Source organism: Apus apus, chromosome 8, assembly GCF_020740795.1.
Source record: "Apus apus isolate bApuApu2 chromosome 8, bApuApu2.pri.cur, whole genome shotgun sequence".
In the NCBI taxonomy this organism is placed as follows: domain Eukaryota; kingdom Metazoa; phylum Chordata; class Aves; order Apodiformes; family Apodidae; genus Apus; species Apus apus.
In genome coordinates this window covers 11,177,839-11,193,176 of record NC_067289.1, presented here as the reverse complement: position 1 = coordinate 11,193,176, position 15,338 = coordinate 11,177,839, and the positions used below count along the sequence as shown (strand labels likewise).

At 40.8% G+C, this 15,338-nt stretch overlaps 1 protein-coding gene across 3 annotated transcripts in view; it reads left to right on the top strand.

Moving 5' to 3' along the window:
• The first annotated feature begins 1,410 nt into the window (after positions 1 to 1,410).
• Positions 1,411 to 15,338, top strand: part of TFDP2 (transcription factor Dp-2) — a 57,569-nt gene continuing 43,641 nt past the window's right edge. For 2 of the 3 annotated variants that reach the window (XM_051625849.1, XM_051625848.1), the window contains exons 1-2: positions 1,412 to 1,705; positions 12,862 to 12,955. In XM_051625849.1, the coding sequence (XP_051481809.1) occupies positions 12,941 to 12,955 (15 nt within the window). In that variant the 5' untranslated portion in view covers positions 1,412 to 1,705; positions 12,862 to 12,940. Of the gene's footprint in view, positions 1,706 to 12,861; positions 12,956 to 15,338 lie in introns of all 3 variants that reach the window. The other variant, XM_051625850.1, reaches the window with a different exon arrangement.

The following is a 15,338-nucleotide window of genomic DNA, read 5'->3' as shown; positions in this document are numbered from 1 at the left end:
GAAAATATCTTGCATAACACTGCAAATATCGATAAAGGTCTTGTTGCATGGGATTAACGTATTTTATAGAGGATGAAAAGAAACTAAAACCGCAGAGTCAGCAAATTCCTGGGCATGAGCCAGATTTTCAGTTGTGAACTATCCCACTGAAGTAAACACAGTTATTGTTTGCTAATGTTGTCCTTATTCCTTCTTTTCAGAACTTTATTTTACAGGCTGAACACCTTTTTTTTTTTTATAGGATCAAATATGTCTTTAGTGTTTCATGTTGCCTGTAAAACAAGAAAATCACAAGTTTAACATGTTTTGTCTACTCTGTGTATGGCCTAGAGGTTTCTAAAACATCGTGTTTCTGCATTCATATAAACTTTGTTTGGCTGAGGGGTATTAAGCTGAATTTGTGTTACAGTTCAAACATGGGCCATTGCCTGCCCTCTCTGTGTGCCTGGCTCTGCAGGAGACGGACTTTAACAAACGTTGCGTCGTTGCTTTGAATGAAACTAATGCTGGTTTTATTTTTTTACTGCCTGGTGTTTTCTGTTCATATTCTCTTTATAAGAATTCTGAATCCTCTTCTGTTGAAATAATGCTGTTTTTTCAAGAAAAGGTAAGCACACGTTGAAAGCAAATGCTGGTGAAAGCTTTAAGAAGCTGGGGCTCTAGCTGGGACCGTGTCTGGGGCAGGACCCCCCGAGCAGGGGCTGTTCGGGCGTTGCACCGCGGCGGGCAGAGGAGCGCCCAGCGCCGGTAGCTGCTTCCCAGGAACATCCCTTTGTTTGCGAGGCGATCCTTTGTTCCGCAGGAAGGAAGTTACGGAGCTGTAGCGGGGCTCGGTAAGGAGGAAGCGGTGCCCGCGGTTTGCCCAACGCGGCAGCCCCGTGTCCCCGCAGCCCCGTGTCCCCGCAGCCCAGTGTCCCCGCAGCCCTGTCTCCCCGCCCCGGGATGGGCGCTCGTTCAGCTGCGGAGGCCCCACCCGCACCGGGACTGAACTTTGCATCCCCCGGCCCCGCCGCGCCGGCACGCAGCGCGGTGCGGCCTGTGCCTGCAGCCGCCGCGGCGCCGCTCCCCCGCCACCCCGCACACCCCCCGCACACGCGTCCTTCCGGCGCGGCGGCCCCTGCGCGCGGCGCCGGCCTGCGGGGGGGAGGGGCAGCGGCTGCGGGGCCGCGCGGGGTGGGGGCAGCGCCGGCCCCGCCTCCCCCCCCCGCGCGCCCTGGATTGGCGCGTGGCCTGTGTACACACACGGGCGCGAGCCAATGGCGCGGGGCGGGCGCGTGACCTCACGCGGCGCGGCGGCCAATGGGCGCGCGCGGCCGCCAGACGCCGCCAAGCTTGTGCGGGGGAGAAGGGCCCGGGCAGCGCGCGGCGGCGGCGCGAGGCGGCGAGCGGGGCCCGGCGCGCGGGGCCCGGGGGGGGCGGGGGCGGCGGCCGGGCTGGAGGTGCTGCCAGCGCTCGCGCCGCCACGCGCCGGGGTTCGCGGACTGGCCCTGGTGGGCTCCCGTCTCGGGGCCTCCTCGCGCGCGGCGGGTGCGCGAGGCCGGCCCGCCCGAGAGGCGTCGCGCGCGGGGCCGGGCGGAGCGGTCCCTGCCCCCGCCGCGGCGGCTGCTCGGGGGCCCGCGTCGCTCGTCGCCTCAGCGCTGCCCGCGAGGCCCGGCCCGGGCTGTCGCCTTCTCCGCCGCTTCCCTCGCCGCCGCCGGGCCTGCGGGTGAGCGGGGAGCCGCGGGGGCGGTGCGGGGGGGAGGGGGTTGCCGTGCGGGAGGGGCAGCGCGTTTCTTCCTGGGGCCCTGTGGCGTTTAACGGTCGCTGTCGTGTGTCCCCCCTCCCCCCCCCACCGCGGCCGTCTGGCGGTTCCGTCGCCGCTCCCCGCCTGCGTCCTGCCCCACGGGGGGGCCGGCGGGCGCCGCTCGCTCCCCGGGGAGGGGCGGGCTGGCCGGTGACACCTGCGGGCCCCCGCGGGCTGGGGCCGGGCCCGGCCGGCGGTGACAGCCGCCCTGCGCGCCGCCGGGTCACCCTCCTCCATGGTGGGGAGCGCGGCGGGCCTGGGCCGGCGCCGCGCCGTGTGTGCGGGGCCGCGGGGCGAGCTGGCGGCCCTGCCCGCGGCTGCGGTGGGGCCGGGGCGGGGGGCGTGAGCGGGCCCGCCTTGAGGGCTCAGTCCGGACAGGGACCGGGGAGGCCCGTGGCTGTGCTAAACGTAGCTTGAACTTCGTAGCGTGGTTGTTTTGACTCGCGGATTGTGTCGGGGGGAGGGTTGGTCCGACAGCAACAACAACAAAACTTAATTGAACGCCTCTTCCTGCGCCCTTTGAGTTACAGGCCTTCCCTGACGTTCGGGCGTAAAGGCTTTAACTGCAGAAGTGAGTTAAAATGTAAATACTGTATTTCGGAATTGAAAATACAAACAATAGAGGAAAAATATGGAATAAGTAAACTTCCTTGAAGTGTGGGAGAAAAACGCATCTGAGAGCGTGCTCCCTCAGGGAGTAAAGGGGGTGATGCTGAGCGATACGATGTATCAGAGCTCGTGCTGTTTTCTCTGTAGAAGGAACTTTAGTTTTCATTTTCTCTGTGAATTTTTGGGTTGGCTGAGAAAGCGAGTAGTTTAAATAGATACGGTTTAACATACCGTGTAAATTTTTCTTTAAAATTATTACTCAGTTTTCCCAATTTGAAATCAGGTTCAATTATTTTCATGATTCTATGTAAATACTTCTAACAGTGGGTAGTTTGTATTTTTCAACTACTGTCGTTGATGTAGCTTAATTATGCTGACAGAAAACAGCAAAACATTGGAGATTGTGTTATGTAACTAATTGCAGTTTCATAGAATCTTTGATTAAAAAAAATGTGCTAATATAAATTGATGCTATTTAAAGTAGAAATTAATAACTTTTTCTCCATCTCTTTACCTTTCTCAAATTGACTTTAGTTCATTTGATTATATTACAGCCTGTCTTATATCAAAAAGGTATGCTTTGTACACATGGGGTAAAGATTCATGACAGGTGACAAGTATTATAGAAAAAAGGCAGAACTGTATTTCACAGCCTGTATTTGTGCCAGTGCTGTGTGCACTTAGAGATGTTTTATACATAGTGAAATACTGAATATTGGGATCTTCTGATGAAAATAGCAGGTAGGGTGCTAACTGCAGCACTTTGAAGAAACATAAAAGAGTAAGGAGAATTTTGCATTATAGAAAAGTCTTGACAGGAGGGGTGGTCATAAGAGGAAAAAAAAAGACAAATTCTTCTCCTTTGAAAAGTTCCTTATTGTGAAGTGAGTCTAATGCTGCTAGAAGAGGAAAGAGCAATAGATCAAATCATTTATTCTATGCTAATGAAAAAATGTAAATTATTAAATATTAGCAGGATTTGCTCATGGGTGAATTGAAGAGGGTTCTTATTTCACTCTTAGATTATTGGGCGTTTAACCACTTCCTGTTTGTTCAGAAATTAACTCTACAGAAAACATACACCAGTGACAGGAGTGCTCTTTATTGCTGCAGAGGGTCCTGACTGGTAAAGTGATAAGGTACAATTTGCAGCATTGCATCTTGACAGCAGCTAACCAGTGTGAAGGGAACAGGCCAAACAATTGGCTGGGCAAAAGGCACAGTTCTGTCTTGCTATCCGTGTCAATACAACAGAATTCTTTATCTTCATCTGCATTTGTATGGGTTGGATGTGACTGTAGGGACCTCTTGTGCATCTGCACAGTTGCGAGCACCTTCAGTTGTGAAGATCTTTCTGTGGGTTTGGCTAAAAATGTTACTACAGGTTTAGCAAAAAAACAGGAACCGAGCGAGATTCCACCTTTCCATCCCCTTCAAGAATTTATTATGATTTTTTTTTAGGTGTGTGGACCTCTTCACTGTGCCTGCAGGAAAGTTTAGTGCCAATCTCTAAAAGGAATAAAATAATAGTGACCAAATATGGTTAGGGGAGGGAAGCTGCATCCCATACTGTGTAAATACTAACATTTAAACTTCTGCATTCTAGTGTGGATCAGAATGAGTTATTTAGTTATAGCTAGCCTAATTCAGTTCTTGGAATTACATTTATTCTGATGTGGCTGCCTTAAAATAGTATTCTTAGGGTTGTCTTTAGTAAGCAACAGTTTGCTAAATTGTTTGCTTTTTCTGCATACTTTTTGGTGTAATGATTAAGAATTTCTCTTCTACTTTTCTGATTACGTTCACAGAATACAACTGCTAATTAATCATCAGTGAATCTTAAAATAGGGAAAATATATGGTCTAGTCTGCTGCAAGAAAGTTCTTGTGTGCAAAGCTAATAAGCCACTGGAATCACAATGGTTTATCAGAAAATGTTAGGGATTCAGTGGAAAACAATGCAAATGCCTTGGTGTGGTGACAGCATGCACACTGTATCAAAGCTGGTAATATGAATGCCTGTTGCAGGTTCTGAAAAACTAGACATACGCTAGGAAATCCTGTCAAAAAGTGCAGGTGTGGCAGGGAGTGACAGTTTTATATTAACTTCCTGGTTTGAGTCTTCATGTGGTTTTTGTAGCATGAGGTATTAGAATGAAATGAGTTTTTTTACCCCTGTTATTTGATTTATATATAGACTACAGCTCTTTTGCGGGAAGGTGAGGCAGTAATAAGTGATCTTGCTCTTGCAGTTTCATTAAAGGAACTCTTTTGCTACTTTGTCTGATTTCCTGTGTGCGGTGTTCATTTCCAGTAAAGGTCTTTACAGACTGTTGAAGTTTACTTTTTTTACTTTTCAATAATAATAGCATAAAAATCTCTCTGAGCAAATCAAACTGCATGTCTATGATAGGTCAGTTTGCAAGATTACTATATGTAATAATATATACTAATATATGCTATTAATGTGTATACAGATGTATCCTAACATAATAATTGATAGATTCTCTTATAAAAATAGGGCTTTCTAGAATATTGGATTTATAGTGAAACCCGGAATAGTAATTAAATGAAGTGGGATGGTATTTGGATATAACTTCTAGATCTAGCTACTCACTTAGTACTGTTGAAGAATCTCTGCCTTTCAGAACACAGTTTGCAAAATCTGCAGCCTGCTGAAGCCACTTTTGAAAATATTTGTCTTTACTGAAGCCTATACAATTTTTTACATTTTTTGTAACACTAACTTGGTGATAAAATAATGCTTTAGCTATCTCACATTTGGTTTTGGCTGTCACAGTAGAGACTGAAACCAAGTTGGAAAAAGATGAGCATTTGTTTTTGTTAGTATGCTTCGTTGTGAACTGCAGTTCAGGTGTTGGCACAATTTCATTCTTTCTGACTTGGTGGTAATATTTAAAAGAGAGATAGAAGACAACTTGATATTGTTAACTTCCCAAATCATTTAAGCGTGAATTGCAGCAGGGGCTCCTTTAGAGGTATCTTTGAAGGCACTACTCAGAATTGTCACAGCACTGTGATTTGCCTGGTTTACACATCTTTGGATATTTGATAGACACGAACAGACAAGTTTGGGGTTTTTTCCCCAAAACTTGTACACATGCTGTTAGTTAACATAGTTTCTAGAAATAATACATTTTATAAAGGTGATATTCTTTTGATTGATTTTACATTATTTCAATCAGTGAGACATGCCCTGATTATCGGGTTTTTCACAGTGGTAAGCGGAAGCAGTGATGGTACTTGGGATGATAATGCTTCTCCTATTCCTAGACAGCTGATTCTTCCTAACAGTAAATGGAATGGCTGTGTCCCAAACACAAAATTTTTGGTAACTTCTGTAGTCCATTTGTGAATGTAATCTGGTCTGGTAGTTTTTTTTTTTTTCTGTGGAACTTAGGTCGTGCTCTTCTGTTTGGCAAGTCACGTTTCTCCTTTTTCATCTGGTACCTGATGCTGCCAGGGTTGTCTTAGTTTGTGTGGGAATGGCAAATTATTCCATTCTGTCTTACAATTTCTTTAGTTCTTCTTTTCAAGAGTCCCTCACTAACCTCTGTTGAGTGACTGTCATCTGGCAGGCTGCATGAAAAGGTTGCTTTGATAAGAACTCACAATCTGTTTCCCCATGGTAGGTGTTAGCAGATGTGTTCTGTGTAAGTGACCATTTTCATTCACTGTTTTGTTACTGGGAATTTCAGCTTAAGGTGTAAGTGGAAAAAAAAAAGGAAAAACAGGTCGTAAGTTGAGAAGGAAATTGGCAGGTTACTACAGGTACACACTGTCTCTAAGGTTATGAACTTTTCCTGAAGTTGTATAGATAAATTCTTAAACTTGGTAGCAGCTATTATAATTGTATTTGTGGGAATTAAAGTCTTAAAGCAAATATATCAGTATTTGCTCATTAAGGCTTGTAAACATTAACATATTAACATACTAAAATTCACTTATGAACAGCAGTGGTCATCCAAGTATTAAATCTTTCCCATGTGAGCAATAGTTGTAATTACCAGAATAACTCTAATTGACTTGTAATAGAAATTATGGTAATAACATGACCAATAATTATGAATGAGACTAGGAAGTGGAAGTGTGGACTTATGTCCCCTGAGTGAAATGAAAAACCTCTGTGTGCATATGTTCTCCATTTATTTTAAGGAAAGATATAGATAACTTTTCCCTTCATTATAAACTTCACCTTGAGAAACTTGATAAATATATTGCTTTTCTTTTATGTACAATCCAATTGTTCTAAGTTTCAGTTTATTTAAAATTTTACTTAAAACAATTACTTTAAACAATTTTTTAAAATCAGTAATTTCATACATGCAACAAGCTGTGTGTCGATTCTGTATAAGGGCAGGCTTCTGCTGTTTGTCAAAAGCAAATTATTAATTCAGTTTCTTGCTGTACAAAAATTGGGAAAGCTGTGATCTGAGACAAAACACCCAATTTCTTCCTGATGGATTTTTGAAGCATGCACACACTCCACTGAGCTCTTCAAAAGCATGGAGTAGTCATCATACAAAAAAGCCATGTCAACATTTTGTCACATTTGAACCCATAAGTAATTTTTCAGGAGATTCTAAATGCCTTTTTTTTATTATTATTATTCAGAAAGAGTCATTATGATGTTCTGCAAACTAGACTGCACTGACCAAACAGCTTCCTAAAATCAGAAGGGTTGGTCCTGTCCTGTGCGTAGGCCTAGATGGTCATCTGAACTGTCAGAAGGTTGCAGCATATGGAAAACTTTGTTCCTTCCCCTTCCAGTCCTGTTGCTGCTATTGTGACAGTATTAAAACTAAATTGGCTCACTGAGGGGGTCAGGTAGAAATGGTAATTGTTGAAAGCAGCTAGTGTGGGGAAGGAATGAGAAGTGGAAGAAGTAAGGAAAAGGGGAAAATCCCTTTTATCAGTGATAGCAGGGCTGGCATCTTACATCAGTGCAACTTGTTTAATGGAATTGTGCTCTTTAGGTCATTTGGTGTGCTGTAATCAGTATTTGGGAGCTCGAGTCAGTAGAAAAATCCTTTTTTTGCCTTTGTACTGAATTACAACTAAAGAAGCATGAATTTTTTTGTAACCTTTACTCTTCAGTGAATACTGTCATAATCTTCAATCCATGCAAGAGTGGATAATGGTTTTAAACTAGAACAAAGCCCCTAGCAAATTATAAGGGAAGTGTAGAAAATAGTTACTAAGTCTTTCCCATCATCAAGTTATTTGTCCCTATATAACTTAGTTATCTTTAATTAAATGCAAATGTAAATTATCTTCACTTCATTGGATGTTAAAGTCCTTCGAGCAGCAAAGTGTAGACAAAAGTGTTATCTCAATGGGATGGTTAAACTCTTCCATGTATTTGTCAATGTACTAATGACTGTGAAAATTTTAAAATATCAAAATTAAAACTCATTACAAGACCAGATTAATATCTAGAGCATTCTCTGATGTATCATACAGTGTATGAGCTCATGGTAGCAAGAAACTTGCTTGAAGTCTCAGTAATCAAAAAGATGCTCTTTTCAGCTGAGCTTAATTGGAAGAGGAGCTAATCTATTTTTGGCAATGCACAAAGACTGACTTACCAAGATATTTTTACAGTCCTTCATATTGATCTCTGAATTTTTTTCAAATGTCAACCTGTTGCTAAAATGAGGTTTCTTAAGGCAAAACTATGTTTGTAACAATACTGCAAGCTCTTTACTCTGAAAGGAATTTGTACCTGCCTCTTTCCACTGAAGCTGTAGACTCCCAGATGTTTTGCCCTCTATAGTTGTCAGCTCTGGAAAAAACCCTGGGCTAGAAACCCAGTTAGAGAACAAAAGATGAGCTTATAGAATAGATAATCTACTTAGAAGAGCTGCAGCTAAATTTCTCTTAATTCCACATGTGTCAGCACAGATCTGTGCTGAAAAAGATGTCTGTAAAACTCAAATAGAAATTTTAGATCATCTTAGTTTTTTAAGTGCTGCATGAATTGTTACCCACTGTTCTGTTGTCAAGCCCTACATAGTTTATCTTGAATGACAGTAAGCTGGTTTGAGGATTTAAAAGAGCCATCAAAGGTTCAGGTACTTGAGAATTTTTCCACAAGTTTATTGTTACATCCTCCTTATTTGAGCAGTAAGGCATATGCCTCACCTTGCTCATTTTGAAATAAGCCACGAGTGCTGCTCCTATTCTTAGACATAGAGTTTACTGCTGCTAGTACTTACGTGACATTGGTCATGTCTAAGAAGCTGAGTCCCTTGAGGGAAGGAGTATCTAGTTCCAGGTTGATAGGATTTTGGCCTCAGCACTGTAATGACTGGACAAGCAGAAGAACTTGAGGCTCAGCAGTTAAGTATGTGGAGACTTTGGGTACTTTCATCTAGGGGAGAGTTTGGGTACTGCTTTTTATGTTACTCCTATGTTGTGTGTTCTTGTCACTTGTGCATCCACTCAGACCTGTTTTAATCCCTGGGATTCAAGATATTCAGTAGCCTCCGTCAGCAGTGCTTTTGCTATTTGTGTTATAATGTGTAAAACAGCAAGAATAAATATAGCAAGTGGTGGGAGTAATGGGGATGTAGTGTTTAGGATCAATTCTGAGAGTATTGGAAGGGATCTGATTAATTTGTTGCCTCAACATATGCTGCATGAGGTTCTTAAAGGTACATGTCCCTTGACGTGCTTTTAGCAAGCCACACTAAGTGTTGGTTGTTCCTTCTGTAGCCTAAGTGCTACAGTTTATACTAACTGAACTTGCATGTAGGCTTTGTCTGTTTTTCCAGGTTCTTTGTACTGTGTAAACTTGAGTCATAATTACTGCTGTCTTCAGGAGGTGTCAGTTAATTTTGTTCTGAGGATAAAAAATGGGCACATTGCTCAATCACAGCAGCTTAAGAGAACCTGGTCAGCTGTAGGTACTTACTTGGTTTTGTACTTTCTCAATTCTTGTGTGTCTAGATGGTTCCTGCAAACTGAGATCTTATAATTTCTAATTAGGTTCAGGTCCTTACATATCCTGTTAGCATCTTGGTCTAGAGCAGTCATGCTCATTTTGCTTTTATGTCATGTAGTAGTGAAAACTTCTGTACTTTGGATTCATAGGGTGCAGTCTTTTAAGTCACATAAAAACAAACGATGAAGCTTTTAAACTCACTACTCAAGTTATTTTATTTTGTTAAAATCTCCTCATATCCTTTAATAGTCAAGTAACATAGATTTCATTTTTCAGTCTCTAATCACCTTATCTGGTATCTACTAGGGCTTTTTTATTAAGGCATACAGTTGCTTACAGTAGAAGCTGGAAAAATAAGTTGTAGTAGCTGCAAGACCTTCATCATGCACGTCATGGTGGGAGTTTCTTTCAAATGTTTCCTGAGAGCTACTTTCTAATATTATTTACAAAGTAAAAATGACTGTGTGATAACTGGAGATTATGACTTGCTTCTCACTCTGTGCAACTTGTTGAATATGCCCCTTGGTTGGCTTTTTGATGTTCTTCATTAAGTGACAAGCTGGATTTTATATGGACATGGGTATTGCTGTCTTTTGTAGTTCGTAGGCCAAGTTTGTTTATTGTATACATAAACAAAGGATAAAACTGGGACTAAGTAATCTGAAGAGGAGTCAGTAGAAAAAGTTGACAAATCAATGGAATAATTCTAGAGATGCAAAACCTGTAATCTAAATTTCAGAAGTTTGATAACATGGCTGTTTTTCTGTTTCTTGGTACCCCGGGAAATTAATCTGACCAGTACATATAGATATTTTCACTAAAGTGCATCCTTTTTTATCTCAATTGCTTCAAAAGAAGCTGGATATTAAAGTGTTTTTTAGAAATAAGTTGAGGAAGTGCTTCCTGGAAGAAAGTGGATTTCTGATAAGTACTTTGTAATTTTTAAATTTTACTGATCTGAAAACACAATGAAGCAACATATGTGTAACAGGTGGTCTAATCCATGTAGATGCTGTGCATAAATTAGCAGTTTAAAACTGAGCTTGTACTGATTAATAAGGAATCTTTTTGTTATTGCTGTTCGCTGAAATCAGCCTTGTAGTACCACAGCTCAAAAGTTAGTACTATGGAGAGAGGTGTGAAGAATATGAATTAATTCCTAGAGGAAGGGCTGGCATTGTACAGGTTTCTTTTTCTTGAAACTGGTTACACTTACTTTCCTCTTAGTTGACGCAGTTTCTTGGAATAGTTTTCACTTACTTTTGATCAAGTAAATGAAAAAACACTCCTTGATGATGATAAAAGTAATTATAGTATACAAAAATACCTACAACTGTTTTCTGTGGTTCCATGAAACCTTTTCATTATAACAACTTAGGTAACTGTCCCGCAGTTGTCTTAATTTGTAAATAGTGATGTAATACTCACATAAATGATACTTTCTTTTGCGAAGGGCAAGTGGCCTCTTGGACTGGGGAGAATCTTTGTGTGGTGCTGGTCTACATGAAGGTGTGATATGTGAAGTACTGGTAGGAGTTAGAGAAAGCTAAAGAAAACCAGATTAAGTTTGGTAAAGCTTAATTTTCAGGGACAGGAAATAGACTGTAATGGCACTAGTAGGTTTTAGCCAGTATGTGTATCTTAAAGGGATAAATTAAAAATAAGACTTTGGACCACAGAAAATAAACCTATGAAGGAATAGAATATTTTTCTGCAGATAACTGTTTTCTGTTCTGCTTTGTTTTTTGTACTGGGATTGAGCTTCAGTATCATTGAATCTTCAGAATAGATCTGGCTTTTACTTTGTAGCAGTAACAGGTACAGATAAACACCCTTGTACTGTTTTGTTGTAACTAGAGCTTGATTATCTGGGCTTTTGTAAATTTAATGCCCAAACTGGCTTTTTAATGTCATTGGCATAAGTGATTAGGCAACATATGTTCTAGAAGAAACTACAACTCAAAGTTTACAAAGTCAGGCAGTTCAGTTTGCTCATTGTAGTGTATGATATTTGACCAAAAGGCAAAATTATGGGAGTGGATTATAAACCAAATCTTAGATTATGAAGGGACAGCTTTAGTTCAAATAAAGCTGTCTTTGTGTCTCATGTGCTTTGGGCTCTAAACCTGTCTTTATGCGGCTTCATTTCAGTAGAAACCAGCTAAAGAACAAAAAGGTTGAATTTTATGTTTCTCTATCTGTGTGGTGCAAGCTGTCAAACAGCAATTGGGAATGAAGAGAATCTCCATTTTGAGGCCATCTGTGTAGTTTCTTTTGTCTGAACCTGACAAGAGGTCATGGCAGATGGTGGGGTCACAAAGTCTGGCTTCTCAAGCTTGACAAAATGTGTTCATAAAGCTGGAAGAATACCAACTGTTCGTACTGGCTGAAGACCATTGTGGCAAAGGACTGTAGTAGTTTATGGACAATACCTTCTGGATCACTAAGCTTGGCAGCAAGTAACTTGTTAAAGATGAAACTAGTTTGTTAATCTGTAAATGGGTTAAGACTGCTTAGCAAATATGTTCTTAACTATGTTTTATTTGCCCAAATTACTTGTAAAGCCTCTTAAAGCAAGAGAGGGAGGTCAAACTGCATAATGAATTTTGGCCAGAGCTCCAGATGATGTATTCAGAGAGTTTGTATGGAAAGAGGGGGAATATGGAAAAAGAAAAGGCACATAAGGATCATAATTTTCAGATGCGATGTAAGCATTCAGTAGTTGCTCTTTGCCATGACCACTGTAGTTTTATGGCTTTTCTGTGGTGTTTCAGGGTTGCTACATAAATCCTTTCCCCAGGGTCTCAACAGATATCTCTCCATAGTGTCCACTCTAAAGGCACAGAAAATAGCTTCTTATTTTATTTGATTTTTTTTTTTTTTTGTGAAACTAAACTTTAAAGTGTTCATGGGAGAATGTCTTAGTAAACAGAATTGTGTGGCGTTCACATGCTGGAGTAACTGCTTAATTATGGCTGCAATAATTGAGGCACAAAGGAAGATAAATACAACTCATTCAGCAGGAAATGGAGAATGCCTCTAAGCTGAATAAAATGTTTTGCCACTAACTCCAAAAAAAGTTTAATTGATATGGTGTCTGAAATCTATAGAAACATCCAAGAATTAAAATTTCTTCTGAATTGTTCAAAACCACTAATGCCATAATGGTGGAGTTCCCCATCAGCTACACACACTGCTGAAACAATTTCTGGCACTAGTGGAAGGTGCCCCTGGGGGATTAGAACGAGTTGATCTTTAAGGTCCCTTCCAACCCAACCATTCTATGGTTCTATGAAAGTCCTAAAAAACTCAGTTTGAACTGGAATGTTTTTTCTGGATGTTTTCTAAAAATACTTAATGTTTGCCATGCAGAACCTGAGTATTGTGGTGATTAATTTTATTTAAAAAAAAAACAAACCCTATCCCCTGGAGATGCACGGTTTCAGGTAAAGAGGTAACTTAAAATATATTTTAATTAAGATATTTTATTAATTTTCTTACAGGATGTTCATTTTAAAGATTCTGTGAAGATGAAAAGAGATATCTTATGGTTTTACAGATTATAAAGCAATATCGCCTGACATGACGGCAAAAAATGTAAGTATAATTCTACAACATGTACTACTTTTTATATTGGCGTGTTGCCAGTCACTTCTGGCTTTCAGAATTTGAAGTCTGTGTTTGATTTCTTGTATTTGTCCATACAAGAAAACACACACAAAGATGTTCAGATTCAAAAATCTTGTCCAATTTTGGTATACCACAAATGGCTACCCCTGTGATCTTCTGCAGTATTTTCATAAATTTAAGTTGGTTAGAAGCTCCTTTAGGATGTGGAATTTACTCAGCTATAGGTAAGGTTGGTAACTGGAGCAATGGTTTATGCTGTTTCCTTCTTGATCCTTATGTGGTACTCTGTGATTCCTCTAACGTTGCTGCAAACTTACCCGAGAGCTTCTCGTTTTGTTGAAGCATCTCACCGTTCCACCAGAGTGAAATCCTTCTACCGAGTCCAAGTCTCAGAACTCAAGAAAGAACAGAAAGATGGCGTATGTCTTTACTAATGTCAGTATACTCTGTTTCTAGAAGACTGAAGGCCTTCCTGTTTCTTTGTCTGCTGCATTAACAAGCCTGTAGTGTAGTGTCTAGGGGCTTTATACTTGATTCCCCTATCCTGATTTCTGAGGAAGCTTAAGAAATGTCTAGCATCCTGACCTTAATTTTCTGCCCAATTAGCTGTGCTTCCTAAGGTACACTATTTATATAGAGAACACTTCTGATTAAGCTTGGTGATCAGTGACTTGAGTATGACTTTGGGCCTTAGGTAATTTACCTGTTGACTACCTTTGATAGGGCATCCTGCAGTCTAATTAAATCTGAACAGGTTTAGGAAACAACATGACTAAATAAATACCCCAAAATAAAAGTGCAGCTAATTCTAGGATAACTGTCTATTCACTAGCTACAAAAGCTTTTGGGCTTTGTTGGTTATATTGATCCTAAGGGCATAGTTTGGTTAAATTAATTCTCAAGTCTTGGAAATTTCTTTTCTGTTTGCTTTATTAATAGTTTCATTTGGTGTGTAGTTCTAGTTAAGGCTTTCAGATGTATTATGTCTGTTTGATTCAAGCTGACCAAGCCAGAAAATAAATTGGTGTGTATATGCAAAGCCCTTTGACTTAGTAAGTCCCTCTCCTGTTGAAGCATCACGGAAAGGGAACTTTAAAGTGCTGGAATGTGGACATCTTCTGGGAAACTGTTAACAGGCACATTACCAAACATGTACACATCCAGAAGCTGTCACCTCTATGTTCTGAAACCACTACCCCTCAACAGGGACTCACCAGTGTTTAGGGATGTTTGTGTTTCTAATGCATCACGAGAACAAAGCATGGTGATTTTAGGCTACAGTGTCTTTGCATCTCACATGCATAAGCTGTGTTGAGTGACATAGTCTCCAAGGAAGCTTGTGCTTCAAGCACATGGTAAAATGTTTTTATAGATTGAATGGGTATGCAGGATGAATAATGTTCCCTATCCCTGTTTTTCCACGCTAACTTTTTGAGTAAGTGATGGGAGAATTACCAAGATGGGGCTCACTGCTCACTTCCTCTGAATGCAGGACACTTTCTAGTGTATATCTATGGAACATTGCTTATGGGTAATTTGGCTTTCCTTACAAAACAAATCCAACCAAAAGAGCTATGAATAATAAAACGTGGAATAAAAGTTATGGATTCTCTTGGAGGTGAAATGTTTATGTGCTTTGTACCCAGATGTAATTTCAATCGCCCTGTCATAATGGGTTATTTCATTCTTTGCTTATATCATAAAATATGTTTTTCTTTCCTGCTCTGTACTTCCATTCCTATATGTCCTGGTAAGAAGGCACCAAAACATTATTGAGAAATGGGGAAAAAATTAGTAAATACTCATGGTAAATATATTTTTAGGACAAAATAAATAATATGACTCGAGAAAATTATTTGAATATAACTGTTAGTTTCTATTGTCTGATCTGAATTTTTATAGATATGCTTATAAAGTTACTTGTTATTGCTTCTCAAAGGTCGGTTGTCTTGTCCTAGATAAAGTCCAATAAATGGCTATAATTCTTTCACATGTCAAAATGAGAGAAAACAAGTTAGTTTAAACTCATTTGGTCACTCAAGAGGGCCTTAAACAAGCCTTAACACCTATTTTACAGAGGAAACTCTTAAAAAAACAATGTAAAGGACACTAGTTGTTCTGCACTGATAGTCCCTGCAGGTTTCTTCTTGTTTGTGAGAGAGCCCCTTTTAGGTCCACCTGAATAGGTGGTACTACTACTACATGTCTACTAATGAGTCTGTTCAGGTATACAGGTATAAGAAAATAGCCAGTTAATGGATTCCCTACAATTTACAACTTCTTCATGCTGTAATCTGGATCAGTTCTAGGGCAGAGAAAACAAAAACTTTTCCGTTTGATGGGAAAGTTA